The sequence below is a fragment of the Carlito syrichta genome, unplaced genomic scaffold (genome assembly GCF_000164805.1).
Source record: "Carlito syrichta isolate Samal-C Ts95f unplaced genomic scaffold, Tarsius_syrichta-2.0.1 Scaffold314334, whole genome shotgun sequence".
Classification (NCBI taxonomy): Eukaryota; Metazoa; Chordata; class Mammalia; order Primates; family Tarsiidae; genus Carlito; species Carlito syrichta.
The window spans coordinates 429,728-445,552 of NW_007258430.1; the positions used below are offsets into that span (position 1 = coordinate 429,728).

The 15,825-nt window shown below is 36.4% G+C and overlaps 1 protein-coding gene across 3 annotated transcripts in view; it reads right to left on the bottom strand.

The window, feature by feature from the left end:
- The window catches only part of SRP54 (signal recognition particle 54), a 54,739-nt gene that overhangs the window by 9,958 nt on the left and 28,956 nt on the right, over positions 1 to 15,825 (bottom strand). For all 3 annotated transcript variants that reach the window (XM_021719239.1, XM_021719240.1, XM_008071457.1), the window contains 6 exons: positions 13,491 to 13,641; positions 12,252 to 12,400; positions 11,848 to 11,948; positions 11,287 to 11,373; positions 7,313 to 7,386; positions 6,997 to 7,105 (listed from right to left, as the gene is read on the bottom strand). In XM_021719239.1, the coding sequence (XP_021574914.1) occupies positions 6,997 to 7,105; positions 7,313 to 7,386; positions 11,287 to 11,373; positions 11,848 to 11,948; positions 12,252 to 12,400; positions 13,491 to 13,641 (671 nt within the window). The remainder of the gene's footprint in view (positions 1 to 6,996; positions 7,106 to 7,312; positions 7,387 to 11,286; positions 11,374 to 11,847; positions 11,949 to 12,251; positions 12,401 to 13,490; positions 13,642 to 15,825) is intronic.

Consider the following 15,825-nt stretch of genomic DNA (forward strand, 5'->3'; position numbering starts at 1 on the left):
AAAAAAAAAAAAAAAAACCAAAAAAAAAAAAAATCTCCAAATCCATTTCATAAATGCAATTTTTAAGCCACATCTTCAATATAAACTATTTAGGAAATGTATAACACATTCCTTCTAAGACCTCAAGTCAAATGAGAGAAAGAAGATATACTAATAAGAGGACATCATGGCAAGCAATATGACAGTTAAGCAAACAGTGGAAGGAGACTTAATTTAAAGAAGAAAGGAAATCAGGAAAGGCTCTAAAGTTTTCCTTTAACTCAGCAGTCCTGAAGGACAAGTGTGAGTTAAGCAAAGAGAAGGGAGTATAGGACACTCTAGGAAGCGGAACACAGATCCCCAGAATAAATGAAACTAGTTTTCTGTAGAAGGAATGTAGTACATCTTACCAAAACCTCTGGGATGCCATGAAAACAATACTAAGAGGGAAATTTATAGCTCTACATATACACATCAAGAAAACAAAGATCACAAGTTAATAGCCTAACAAATTACCTAAGGGAGATGGAAAGACAAGACCAACAAAAACCTAACTTTAGCAGAAGAATCCAGATGGCAAAGTAAAAGTCCAACTACAGGACATAGGCGACAAAAATATCATAGAAAACAAAAGAAAATCAACAAAACAAAAAGCTGGTTCTTTGGTTGACAGACCCCTAGCAAGATTGATCAAGAAAAAAAGAGAAAAAGCCCAAATAAACACAATTAGAAACACAAGAGAGTAAGGCACAACTGACCCTGAAGAAATTCAAGAGATTATTAGAGATTCCTAGGCAAACCTGTATAAAAACAAACTCAAAAACCTAAGTAAAATGGAGGACTTTTTGACAAGGTTGAAACAAGAAGAAATTGAGACCCTAATTTAGATCAATAACAACCTGGGATATTGACTCTGCCATAAGAAAACTACCTACAGAAAAAAAAAAAGGCCCTGAAACAGATGGCATTCTAGTGGAATTCTACAAAACATACAAGGAGGAGATGATACCAATCTTATTGAAAATATTCCAGGTGCCAGACATGGCTCACGAATGTAATCCCAGTACTTTGGGAAGTCAAGGCGAGAGGAAAGCCTGAGCCCACAGGTTCAAGACCAGCCTGGACTACTTGGCAAGACCTCGTCTCTACAATAAACCAAAGAATTAGATGGGCCTTTAGTTCTGGCTACTTGGAAGGCTGAGGTGGAGGGACCACTTGAGCCCATTAGGTCGAGTCTGCGGTGTCTGTGAACATGTCACTGCACTCCAGCCTGGGTGACAGAGTGAGATTTCAGAAAAAAAAAAAAAGAAAAAGTATTCCAGGCAATCAAGAAAGATGTGACTCTCCCCAAATCATTTTATGAAGCAAACATCATACTGATACCCAAACTGGGCAAAGACTCAACAGAGAAAGAGAACTACAGACTAATGTCCCTGATTGACACAGATGCAAAAATTCTCAACAAGATTCTAGCAAATCAGATTCAACAACAAATATTAAGAATTATCCACCATGACCAAGTAGCAGGGCTGGTTCAACATCTGCAGGACCATAAAGGTAATTCAATACATCAACAAATTTAAAAACAAGAACCACAAGATTGCATCATTAGACACAGAAAAAGCTTTCAACAAAATCCTTTCTTGATAAAAACCCTTGAATACCCAGGCATAGAGGGAATATACCTCAAAATATTAAGAGCCATCTACAATAAACCTACAGCCAACATATTGCTAAATGGACAGAAATTGGAAGCATTTCCCCTGAAAACCAGGACAAGACAAGGCTTCTCACGCTCACTCCTCCTATTCAACACAGTGTTGGAAGTCCTAGCTAGAGCAATCAGATAAGAGAAGGAAATCAGGGGTATCCAAAAGAAAAGGGGACTATCCAAGTAGTCTAGGCTGGTCTTGAACCTGTGGGCTCAGGCTTTCCTCTCGCCTTGACTTTCCAAAGTACTGGGATTACATTTGTGAGCCATGTCTGGCACCTGGAATATTTTCAATAAGATTGGTATCATCTCCTCCTTGTATGTTTTGTAGAATTCCACTAGAATGCCATCTGTTTCAGGGCCTTTTTTTTTTCTGTAGGTAGTTTTCTTATGGCAGAGTCAATATCCCAGGTTGTTATTGATCTAAATTAGGGTCTCAATTTCTTCTTGTTTCAACCTTGTCAAAAAGTCCTCCATTTTACTTAGAAAAGGGGAAGTGAAGTTATCTCTCTTTGCAGATAATATGATCCTATACTTTGAAAACCAAAGGGAGGCAGTAGCGGGAAACTGCTAGGGGAGGGGGAATGGGATTGGCATTTGAGGGAAACTGCTAGGGAAAGGAGGGGCACAACTCATCAACAAGAGTACCTGCATAATCAATGTTCGTATACCTAACCCTGAATTGTATCCCACATCTTTGGAATAAAATAAAAATTAAAAAAAAAGAAAAAACCCAAGGAATCTGTCAAAGACCTCCTTGCACTGATAAAGAACTTTGGCAAAGTCTCAGGGTACAAAATCAATGTGCAAAAGACAGTCGCATTTTTATATACCAACAACAAACAGGCAGAGAACCAAATAAAAAAACACAATCCCATTCACAATGGTTATTAAAAAAAAAAAAAAAAAGAAATACCTTAGCATCTTCCTAACCAGAGAAGTAGAAGACCTTTACAACAAAAACTACAAAACACTGCTCAAAGAAATCAAGGAAGACATAAACAAATTGAAAAATATTCCACGCTCATGGACTGGAAGAATCAATATTGTTAAGATGTCTATCCTAACCAAAGCAATCTACAGATTTAATGCAATACTCATTAAATTACCAACATCATTCTTCTCAGACCAGGAAATGACAATATAGACATCCATATGGAAACAAAAAAAGACCACAAGTAGCCAAAACAATCTTGAGCAAAAGAAACAAAGCAGGAGGTATCACACTCCCAGACTTTAAACTTCATTATAAGGTTACAATAATCAAAACAGCCTGGTAATGGTACAAGAACAGGCATATAGACCAATGGATCAGGATAGAGATTCCAGAAGCAAAACCTCAATATCTCAACCAACTCATCTTCCACAAAGCCTCCACCAACAACCACTGGGGAGAGGAGAACTTATCAAGTAAATGGTCCTGAGAAAACCGGCTGATGGTATGCAGAAGAATAAAACAGGACCTCTACCTTCCACCATATACAAAAATCAACTCTAAAAGGATCAAAGACCTAAATGTAAAACCTCAAACTAAGAATCTTAGAAAACACAGGAGACACCGGAATAGGCAACCAATTCCTGATCATAACCCCTATGCCATGAGAGATAAGATAGACAAGTGGGACCTCAATAAACTGAAAAGCTTTTGCAAAGCAAAAGAAACCATCAAGAGAGCAGGGAGACAGCCCACAGAATGGGAAAAATATTTGCCAACTGTATATCTGACAAAGGCTTGACATCCAGGATCTACAAGGAACTCAAATGCTTTGAAAGGAAAAAAAAACCAGCCCTATTAAAAAGTAGGCAAAAGACGTGAACAGACACTTCTCAAAAGAAGACATACAAACAGCCAACAGATAAATGAGAAAATACTCAGCCTCACTAATCATTAAGAGAAATGCAAATCAAAACCACACTGAGATATCACCTAACTCCAGTTAGGACAGCCATCATTAATAATTCAAAAAAACAACAGATGTTGAGAGGATGCAGAGAAAAGAAAACACTTCTACACTGTTGGTGGGAGTGTAAATTAGTACATCTTCTGTGGAAAACAGTGTGGTGGTGATTTCTAAAAGATCTAGAAATTGACCTTCCATACGACCCAGCAATCTCCCTTCTGGGAATATACCCAGAGGAACTTAAATCATCCTACAAAAAAGATACCTGTGCATGCATGTTTACTCTTCACAATATCGGAAACATGGATTCAACCATGCTGCCCATCAAAAGTGGACTGGATAAAAAAACATGTGGTAGACATACACGATAGAATATTATACAGCCATAAACAAGGACAAAATCATGGACATCACAGCAACTTGGATGGATCTAGAGTCTATCATACTCAGTGATCTATCACAGAAACAAAGAACTGAATATCACGTTCTCACTCATAAGTAGATCCTGAACATTTATCATAACACTACAAAAAAGAGATTGGCAGTAGTGGGACACTGCCAAGGGAAAAAGGGAAGGTAGGGGCACAGTATCACTAAATACTGATCCTAAACCAGGTGAAGTGAGGACCAATGGGAGGCCCAAACTTCACCTGTATGTAAGCTACTTATGTACCTAGTCCTGATTTGTACCCCATATGCTGTCAACATGAAACTAAGCTCAAATATGATATAGGTTGGTGCTATAATCTGAATGTTTGTGTCTCCTATAAAATTCATGTTGAAATTTAATGACCAATACAACAATATTAAGAAATGTGGCTTTGGGGAAATGATTAGGTTATAAGGGCTTTGGCCTCATGAATAGACTAGTAGTCTTATAAAAGGGCTAGAGGGACTAGGTAGGTCCCTTTCTTGTCCTTCAACCCTTCCAACATGTAAGGACGCAGAATTCATCCACTCCAGAGGACACAACAAGAAGGCACCCTCTCGTAAGCAATGACCCGGCCCTCAACAGACACTAAATCTGCTGGCTCTTTGATCTTGCACATCCTAGCCTCCCAGTCTCAGGTATTTTGTTACAACAACACAAAATGACTAAGAAAAGAAGTTAAAAATAAAAAGGAAGGAGAAAGATATACAATGTAAAAAATAATAAAAAGAAAGCTAGAGTAGCTGTATTTATATCAGATAAAGTAGACTAGGAACAAAGAAGGATATTACATAATGATAAATGGGTCGATTCATCAAGAAGACAAAATCCTAAATATGTATGCATCCAACAAGAGAGTCTCAAAATTCATGAACCCAAACTAACAAAACTGAAAGAAGAAAAGTTAGTCACTTCAACATTTCTATCTCATCAATCAATAAAACCTCTAGACAGAAAATCAGCAAGGATATAAAGTTCGCCCCAGTTTTTAGCTTGGGTGACAGGGTAGAGAAATGGAAGTGTTACTTAACCCGAAGGAAAAGCTACTTTTGAATCCCATGTGTCTCAGAAAACTTTCAAACATGTAAGAGAGATATGTCTAGCATTTAGTGAGAACCTAGAGTGATTGAGAGTGTGGACTCTTAAGCCAGAATGTCTAGGTTCGAAGCCCTGCCTCTCTATTCATAGTGGCCTTGGGCAAATTATTCAATTTCCCTGTGCCTCAGTTTCCAAATCTAAAAAAGGCAGATAATAATTGAACAATTAGAGTTGTGATGACTAAATGTTGTGTTAATATATGTAAAAGTGTTAGAGACAGTGCCTGGCAAAGAGTAAATACTCTAGATATGGCTATAATTTTTAATTCTATGTGCTACAATTTTTGCAGTGTTGAAGATAGAAGTGAAAAAGACACAATTTATTTGGGTTACTATAAAAGCCTGGGGCTTTCACAGCCTGGCAGAAAGAAGTAGTGATTAAAAAAAATAACAGTAAATTAGGTAATAAACCACAGATATGGGTGAATTAGTAAAAAACTAGTAGAATTATTAAGAAGTACTGGCTGAGAACAGAACCCTGGAATATATATTGAATTTAAAAGTTGGGCTGTGGCCAGGCTCGGTGGCCCAGCCCGTAATCCCAGCACTTTGGGAGGCTGATGCAAGTGGATTGCCTGAGCCCGCAGGTTTAAGACCTGCCCAGGCAATTTGGCAAGACCTCGTCTCTACAATAAATAAAAAATTAGCTGGGCATTGTAGCATGTGCCTGTAGTTCCGGCTACTTGGAAAGCTGAGGCAGAAGGATGGCCGGAGCCCAGCAGGATGAGGCTACGGTGCCAGGGAGCATGTCAATGCACTCCAGTCTGGGTGACAGAGTGAGACGCCAACTCAAAAAAAAAAAAAAAAAGTTGGGCTGAGAGGGACAACCCCTTCGGGTCCCGTCCCTGTGGGAGCTTTTCTGTCCTCTCAATAAATCCTGCTTTAAAAAAAAAAAATTGGGCTGAGAAAGTGACCAGGAGAAACTAAGGAGGAGCTATAAAGATAAGGTTAAAAGTGAAAAGAATAACAGAAACCAAGGGAAAAAAGTGATTAACAATGGTCAATGTTGCAAAGGTCAAAAAAAAAAAAAAAACTAAAAAGTATCCACTGGAGAAGGTCAGTAGGAAGTTACTGGAGATCTTTGTGTGATCTACTTCAGACAAACAGTGGGGACAGAAGTCAGATTTCCTTTTAAGTTTATATTTTTTTGCCGGGCACAATGTCTCATACCTGTAATCCTAGCACTTTGGAAGCCTGGCTGATATACATCTGTTTACATGAAGGTTCACTGAATATTCTAAGTCCACCATTGAAAACGACTGCTCCAAAACAAAAATTTCCTTCAAAACATAGTCATCCCTCTATATATGCTAGGGATTGGCTCCAGAGTCCCAGTGTATACCAAAACCCGTGAATATTCAAGTCCCACAGTCAGCCTGGCAGAATTCATGTATATGAAAAATTGGCCATCTGTATACACAGGTTTCCCATATCACAAACACCATATTTTTGATCTGCCTTTGGCTGGAAAAAAAAATATGAAAGTAAGTGCAACCACACAGTTCAAATCCATATTGGTCTAGAGGCAACTGTATTACTGTTCATCAACAACGCACCTAGCCACCCAAGAGCTGATGGAGATGTACATGGAGATGAATGTTGTGTGTTTTAAGTTATTTCTGGTCAACACCATGAAGAAATAGTGTTCTTCCCCTGTAACTCATTTGGAGAAGCACTGTACTAGACATTTCTCTCAAAGATGAAATCAATTCAGTAATCATAACCCTTTAAATAAGAGCATTTAAACTACTATAAATCTACCTAAAAATAATTTTTCAGTGTAACTTTCCCCTCATCTTGTCCATAAGAAAACAGTGAAACTCCCAATTTGCTGATATTCAGAACACTGTCCACTGAGTCAAATAACTGCCATCTTACCTTGATCATTCATACTATCCATTATTGTCATTAATTTCTTTAGCCTTGCCATTGACTCCTGCTCATTTCCTTTGCTCATAAAATCTGTTCCAAAACCAGGGATCATCCCCTAAAACAGATTTAAACACAGAGTCAATAATAGCCTAAAAACTGTTCAGAATGTCCACATTTAAGTACTGGCTTTAATATTGACACTAAACTTAAAATATATATTTTTTACCCAATTATTAAAAATAACTAAAGCAAGTATATCTGTTCTTAGAAATTTTAATGGAAAACAAAATAAAGTATAAATAAACTTTTAAGAATAACTAACCAAGATTTGACTGAAGGGACCCATTTTCATGATATTTTGAAATTGTTCATACATGTCTCGCAATGTAAACTGACCTGAAATACAATATAAATGATTCAGATATATTAGAGAATATACATTTCCGTTCAATGAAATTAATTTTTTCCTTAATTATGGATTCATCTTGAAGCATACTAATAAAATATCCAATCAATAAATATTCATGGAGTAGTTACTGTGTGCAAGATGAAAGGATGAATGCTATGGAGAATACATAGACACTTAGGTCCTCTCCTAGAGAAGCTTATATTCTGTCAGAGAAGACAGACATACACAAAAACAGACATACACAAAAACACATACAAGACACAAAAACTATACCCACTAGGATGAAATTTAAAAGCTTGACAATATCAGAAGTGAAAAAGGATTAGTAGCAAGTAGAACTTATATACTGCTGGTGAGAATGTAAAATAGCAAAAATACTTTAGCAGATCATTTGGAGTTTCTTAAACAGCTTAGCTGTCCATGAATAGGAAAATGGAAAGACTATGGATAAAATACTACTCAGCAATAAAAAGAATAAACTACAGACACATACAACTATATGAATAAATATAAAAAATATTATGCTTAGTCAAAGAAACCAGATTGAAAAATAAATGCATACTCTAGGATTTCTATAACATGAAGGATTACTGTAAGCGGCACAAGTAAAGTTTTTAGAGTAATGGAAATTTTCTGTTTCTTGAAGAGGTGTGGAGACCTGCACATTTTTCAAAAAAGATGAAACGGGAGCCTTAGGATTTGAGAATTTCATTGTAGTTAAATGAACCTCAATTTAAAAAAAAAAAAAAGGGTAGGGACAAACAAGGCAAAGGAGAAATAGTATTTTCTACTTATGTCCCAAAGATTTAAAAAAAAAAAAAAAAAAGGTAAAGGTATTTGGTGTCAGGCATTCTAAATTTGAAGTGGTAGTAAAGAAAAAAAATTTTTTTGAGTTGGGTCTCACTCTGTAACCCAGGCTGGGGTGCAGTAGCACAATCACAGCTTACTGCAGCCTCGATCTCAAGTGATCCTTCTGCATCAGCTTCCCAAGTAGCTGGGACTACAAGCATGTGCCACCACAGTAGGCAAATTTTACTGATTTTTTTTTGTAGAGACAATGTCTCGCTATGTTGCCTAGGCTGGTCTCAAGCTCCTGGGCTCAAGTGATCCTCCTGCCTTGGACTCCCAAAGTGCTGAGATTACAGACATAAGCCACCATGTCAAGCTGGCAGTACAATATTTTTAAGGAAATGTTATGGCAAACAACTACAAATGCAGAATTAAACAGTGGAGATGAAAAGGTTATGATTGGAATATGTATTTGACCACTTATACAGAAGTGATCATTAAAGCTATGATAAGATAAAAAATCCACCATCATGCAACTCAAGTAAAAAGTTTGAAAATAGAAAAGGAGGTAGGACACAGTAGCTCAAGCCTGTAATCCCGGCACTTTGGGAGGCCGAGGTGAGAGGATTGCTTGAGTCCATGGGTTCGACAACAGCCCGGGAAACTTGGCAACATCTCCTCTCTACAAAAAAATAAAAAAATTAGCCGGGTGTGGTAGCGCGTGTCTGTAGTTCTGGCTACTTGGAAGGCTGAGGCGGAAGGCTCTCCTGTGCCCAGCAGGTCGATGCTAGGGTGGCCGTGAGCATGCCACTGTACTCCAGCCTGGGCGACAGAGTGAGAGACTCCGACTCAAAAAAAAAAGAAGAAAGAAAACAGAAAAGGTAAGTAACACTGTCAAATATTAGGAACCAAGGAAAATGAGAAAGGTCACTATATTTGGAAATTAAGAGACAAAAAATGAGGAGATGTAAGGAGAGGACCAGGAGTCACAAAGTAGACAGGCTAGGAATATACCACTCAGCTTCACAATGGTAGCAGAAACAGAGCTAGGATTATTTAAGATACAGAATGGTAGGAGGAAGTAATCAGGCAATGAAGGATAAAGTCAAATCATTCATTTAGTATCTACTTACTGAAGACCTACTATGTGCCAGAAACCATGCTAGTTACTGTGAACATATTAGATCAAGAGCACAGTTATGAATTCTACCTTCATCTTCAAGCAGGGAAGATAGATATCAAATAACTGTGACAAATAATATGATAATTAATTGTAGGAAATGACAGAAACATGTATCAGAATGTTCCACCTTAGTCTGGGGATCAAATAAAATATCCCTGAAGGACATTTAAGAAGAAATCTGAAGTATAAGTAGGAGGGAAGATAATACTAGAGGTGGAAAGAAGAAAGGTAGAGGTACTAGCAAACAATACAGCCAGAGGCAAGAGAGAGCCATGTACATTTGAGAATTTTAAAAAGTTCAGCATTGCTGGCACATGGAATGCAAAGGCTGACAGTGCTGAAATACAACCTGGAAGATGTGAACTAGATGGTAAAATTATTTTAAAACATTGTAAGGGCAATGGGAAGCCACTGACAAATTTTAAGAAGGGGAGTAATGGGATCAGACTTGCATCTCTGAAAGATCATTTTGGCTATGACATTAAAAATAGATCAAAGGGGAAGAGTCCAGGAGGCTAGAAGATCTGTTAAAAGATTTACCATAAGCATAATCCAGGTTAAAAGATGAACTAGTATAATTGCAAGAAAGCTGGAAAGAAGGAGATAGAATAGAGATGTTTAAGAAGTAGAATCACCAGGACTAGTTGACTGATTGGGAAAGGGATGGGCAAAGCAAGAATGAAATAAGAATAACACCTGAATTTATGACTCTGGCAACAAGATAAAGTTAACATTCATTGCTAATAACAATCAAGTGTGCAGTGGGTATAGGTAGACAAGGATATGTTGGAAGTTGAGGTATCTATTCCAATTTGAGCTATCTATATCTAGGAACAGTCTACTAAACATAGAAATATCTGAGTCTTAAGCGTCAGAGACAGAAGATGGCTTAAAATGGTTCCTGAAAAAACACCAATATTTAAGAGAAAGGAAAAGGTACAATTATCTGAAAGATAAGTGAAAAGGAGTGAAGAGGCAGAATAGCTGCCACAGGAATTAATGGAAAAGATCATACAGAGAAAAACTAGAATGGCCAATAATAATGTATTCGAGTTATGCTTATGATATGCTAGACATTTTATATGCATCAGCTAATATAATCTTCACAACCAAATGAAGTAGTATTATCTATTTTTTACAGATGAATAAATTGAGGCTAATTAGAAAAAGTTACATATCTAAAAACAGATCAGAGATACAAAAGCAGGTATGTTATATTAAGAACCTGAGCTCTCAGCCGGGCACAGTGGCTCACACCTGTAATCCTTGCACTCTGGGAGGCAGAGGCAAAGGATTTGCCTGAGCCTCGGAGTTCAAGACCTGCCAGAGCAACTTGGCGAGACTGTCTCTACAATAAATCAAAAAATTTGCTGGGCATGTGGCGTGTGTCTGTCATTCAAGCTACTTGGAAGGCTGAGGTGGAAGGATTGCCTGAGTCCAGTAGGTTGAGGCTGTGGTGGCGGTGAGCATGCCACTGCACTCCAGCCTGGGTAACAGAATGAGACTCCAACTCAAAAAAAACAAAACAAAATTGAGTTCTTAATCACAGTGATATATTTCTCAATAATAGAGTTCACGTTAAGGAACAAAGGAGTAAAGGAAACGTGTGTTTCTTTTAAACTTCTTGTTACATATTTTTAAATAGATTATTTATAAGAAAACAGATTAGAAGAGTGTGTTGATACTTTGACTTTAACATGAAGGTAATTCAATTACAAGAAAACAAATAAAAACACTCAATTTTGTGCCTGCTCAAATGTCTGAGACTTAAAATGATTTGCATATAAATCACATAAAATAATAAACATTTGAAAAATTAATTAATGATATTATTTCAAACAAATTAAAGTAACTTTATTAGAAAGGCATCAAGGGAAAACATCTGAGATCAAAAGCTTTTTTGCCACTCATGTACCATGTTTCAACTTCTCTATAAGGGCTTCATTATCATCTAACTTCAACTCGTTGACTTTATCTATCAGTCCTTCTATGTCACCCATACCTATAAGAAGCAAAAAAGAAAAATTAACAACTAATGGTATAACCGTGTGAGGTAGGTGGGTTAGGTGTTCTTACTACACTTTACATATGAGAAAACTAAGCTAAGGAAGTTAGGTGGCAGCAAAGTAACAAAGCAGGGAGTCCAGTACACGACTTAATTCCAAATTCCATGCTAACTATAACACCTTGAGACATTAGCAAGGTTTTACTGCCATGACAGCTGTTACTACTACAACCACATATTTTTGTACTGTACTCTAAAACTTTTCCAAAGAATTTTCTGTCATATATCTCAATTTACCACTCTCACCACAGAAAGTAGATAACCACCATGTCTACTTTACAAGTGAAGAAGATAAGTCATAGAAGAAAACGATTTTCCTAAATTAGTGAGGGCAGAATTAAAATCTTAACCTGTCCCAAAGAGTCACACTATTTCTTGGAGATTCTTCTGAATCCCCACCACTGTACATACCAAGAAGTTTGCTGATGAAAGGTTGTGTTTTGAAAGGTTCAAAGTCATCTATATGTTCCCCTGTACCAATGAAAATAATTGGACTTTTTGTGGCAGCAACTCTGCAAAAAAAAAAGAAAAGAAAACATAAAATAACCTTTAAAAAAAACCTATAAATTTCAAGCAGATCTGGAATTTGAAGTGAATCTGCCTTCGAAGCTAATTAGACAAAAGTACAAAATTCAAGTTTCTTTTCACTAGTTAAAACAAAGAGGCACCAAAATTCTGTTTCTATAGACATTTCTTCTGTAAACCCTATTAAGTCTATTGTTGAATATATTTTAAGTGAGCAATAAGAAAGCCATAAACCCACACAAACACCCTATAATTCCAAGACACAGAACTACAGCATCAATGATACTTACGCACTGAGTGCACCACCGCCTTTTGCATGACCGTCAAGTTTTGTCACTATTACTGAGGCTACATCTACTTTATCTTTAAAAGCCTTAGCCTGGGCTTCACAAGCCTGTCCGATGGAGGCATCCATTACATAAACAATGTTATCAGGTTGCTAGAAAGTTTAAATAGAAAAATATATATTTTTACTGATCTTAAGCAAATGTCATCATTAGATGCTATAAAACAATATTTACTATAGGCACTTATTCAATCAATAAATACTTGTTGAGGGAGTACTGTATATTATTATGTACCATCTAGGTCTTGAGGTCAAAAAGATAAATAAAATTCTTGCCCTCATGAAACTTACATTCTAATTAGAGGAGACAGATAAACAGATAAATAAACATTTCACATGTACAACAACTAAAATGGAATACAGATTATTCATTTTGAGGTGTGGTAGGTATCTTTTGGTAGGGTAGTAGGAGAAAGTCTCTCTGGACCTAATGTTTGAGCTGAAGCCTGAATAAACAGAAAAAAAGTTATGCAAAGATCTAAAAGAATGGCATTCTAGGCAAAGAAACAGCAAAAGCAAATCAGAAAAAATGTAAAGTAGAAGAGTGTACAGTATACTGAAACCAAAATGCATGAAACAGATTAAGAGTATTTCCAGTAGAACTGCCAACTTAACAACATAACTAAAAAGAAACTTATCAGCATTAACCACTAACCAAAGAATTGCTGCACCCCAAGGACAACAGATAAGTTCCTAATATATGCAGCAGATATCTATAAACTGCTTCTTCTCCAAGTTATTTCCATCATAATTATAAAGACACATTAAATGATTATTATTTTTAAATACTTCATTTTGAAAAACTTTCAAAATTCATCTAAAGAAAATATTTCCAACTGCATTTAAAAAATTTGCAGAAAGAAAATTCAACAGACATTAAAAATTCATTCTTAATTTTTTGTTTGTTATTTTTTCTTATACAAACTGATAGGATGACTGAGAAATTATTTTTTGATACTTACTCATGAAAATTTCATATTTAATGGTAACTAAAACATGATGAGATTAAACCCTTACCGTACAGATACAAGTGCCCAAAACAGAAATAAATTACTTGGATTCGGCCTTACTGGCAAGGAGTAATTTATATTGGTCATATACTCAACCAGATTTTATAACTAAATTAGCCAAAGTCCTAATAATGGTGTTACACTGAAATAGTGTTACACTGAAAGCTACTTACTATAGCATTAGCAACTTGAAGCATTTCTTCAAACAAAGAGTCTTCTTGTTTGTGTCGGCCACTTGTATCAACAATAATAATTTCAAAATTTTCATTTTTGAATTTCTCCACTCCTTCAGAAGCAATGATAACAGGATCCATTTCCGTATAGCTATTTAACATGAACAAGTGATTTAACAACAAGCACAACACCAAAACTTCCAAATACTATTAATTTGGAAATTGTTAGTGTACCTTTATTCTGAAAATGATTTAGAAAAATAAATCATAATAAGTATTAGATATAGAATCTGCTTCTAGGGCAGCATGAAGCATTATCCAATTTTCCAATTACAAAACCTTGCATGAATCTTGTTTTGCGGGAAACAATGCTGAGTGAGTTGTTTCCCTCAAAATTAATTTTTACATATTCTTTAATAACTAAACTCATATTTCACAGTGTTTCACACCTGTCTTTCCTTTTATTTTTATTTTTTGAGTTGGATCTCTCGTCTCACTCTGTCACCCAGGCTTAGTGCAGTTGCAAGATCACGACTCACCGCAGCTTTAATCTCCTGGGCTTAGATCATTCTTCTGCCTCAGCCTCCCAAGTAGTTGGGACTACAGGTGTGCACCATCACATCCCACTAATTTTTTGATATTTTGTAGAGACAAGGTCTCACTATGTGGCCCAGGCTGGTCTTGGAACTCCTAGGCTCAAGCAATCCTCCAGCTTCAGTCTCCTAAAGTACTGGGATTGTAGGCATGTGCCGCCATACATGGCTGCTTTTCCATTTAATATTCTTTTGCAAGCATTTTATACCACCAAACAATATTATTGTAAAACAGAACTACTAGTTATACAGCATTCTCTCAAGTGGCTATATTATCATTTATCAAATAAATGTCCTATTATTGGACATTCAATGTTTTTCCAATTTTTTATATTAAAAATGTAGTCAATATCAACAATACATAAATGTCTTTTCTTCAAAACTGTGTTATAAACACTCTTACAGGTTGAATTTGGATCAAATGGCATCACCAATTAAGGCTTTTTACTTTTAAAAAGAAAGTATCAGTCACAAGTTAATTTCACCACATTTTCAGAAACCCTGATAAAAATCCTTGTCAACCTGAAAATCAAGAAATGAGATCACATTTTAATTTGTATTCTATTTTTGCCCCCATTCTTCTTAGTAGTAATTTTTTAATATATAGACCAATATTGTCAAACAAAAAGATATAATGTTAAAAAAAGTGTTTTTCTGCTTTTAAGAACTATCTTTTCCTGTTGAAGTAAGAGCTACCACCAAAAAAATCAGGTAGAGATATGCTTAATAAGAATATGTATAAAGTAGCTGGGCCTGGTAGCATGCGCATGTATTTCTGACTACTTGGAAGGCTGAAGCGGAAGGATCACTGGAGTCCAGCAGGTCGATGTTGGGGTGGCTGGTGAGCGTACCACTGCACTCCAGCCTGGGTGACAGAGTGAGACTCCAACTCAAAAAAGAAAAAAGAATATGTATGAGATTTATATGAAGAAAATTACTATACTTAAAGATATAAGAAATTTTTTAACAAAAAAAATTCCTAAATGAAGCTACACAAATATAGTAAGCAAGTCAATTCTACCCGATTTTAGTTGGATTCTGTGTAATTCCAATTAAAATCTTGAAATGATTTTTCTTTTTGAAACTTAATAAAGACTTCTAAAATTTATCTGGGAAAACAAGCAGGTAAGAACAGACAAGAGGCTGGGTGTGGTACTGGGATTACAGGCTTAAGTCTGTAATCCCAGCACTTTGGAAGGCCGAGGTGAGAGGACTGCCTAAACCCATGTGTTCAAGACCAGCCTAGGCAACTTGGTGAGACCTTGTCTCTACAATATATCAACAACAACAAAAAAATTAGCCAGGTGTGGTAGCACATGCCTGTATTTCTGGCTACTTGGAAGGCTGAGGTAGAAGGATCGCCTGAAACCAGTGGGCTGATGCTGGGGTGGCCGTGAGTGTGCCACTAAACTCCAGCCTGGGCAACAGAGTGAGACTCTGACTCAAAAAAAAAAAAAAAGAATAGACAAGAAAATGCTGAAAAAGATGACAGGGTACCATCATTATTTTAAAATACAATAAAGATACGATTAAAATTTATAAATATGCAAAAAATACAATCAATGATGTTCATAATTAAGATACACACAATAGAATACAATGATGCCATTAAAAAAGAAGTACCTTAAACGATGTATACTATTCATCCCAAAATTATTAAGATCCCATGTTCTTATTTTTTGGAGTCGGAGTCTCACTCTGTCGCCCAGACTGAAGTGCAGTGGCCGCTCCCGGCCACCGCA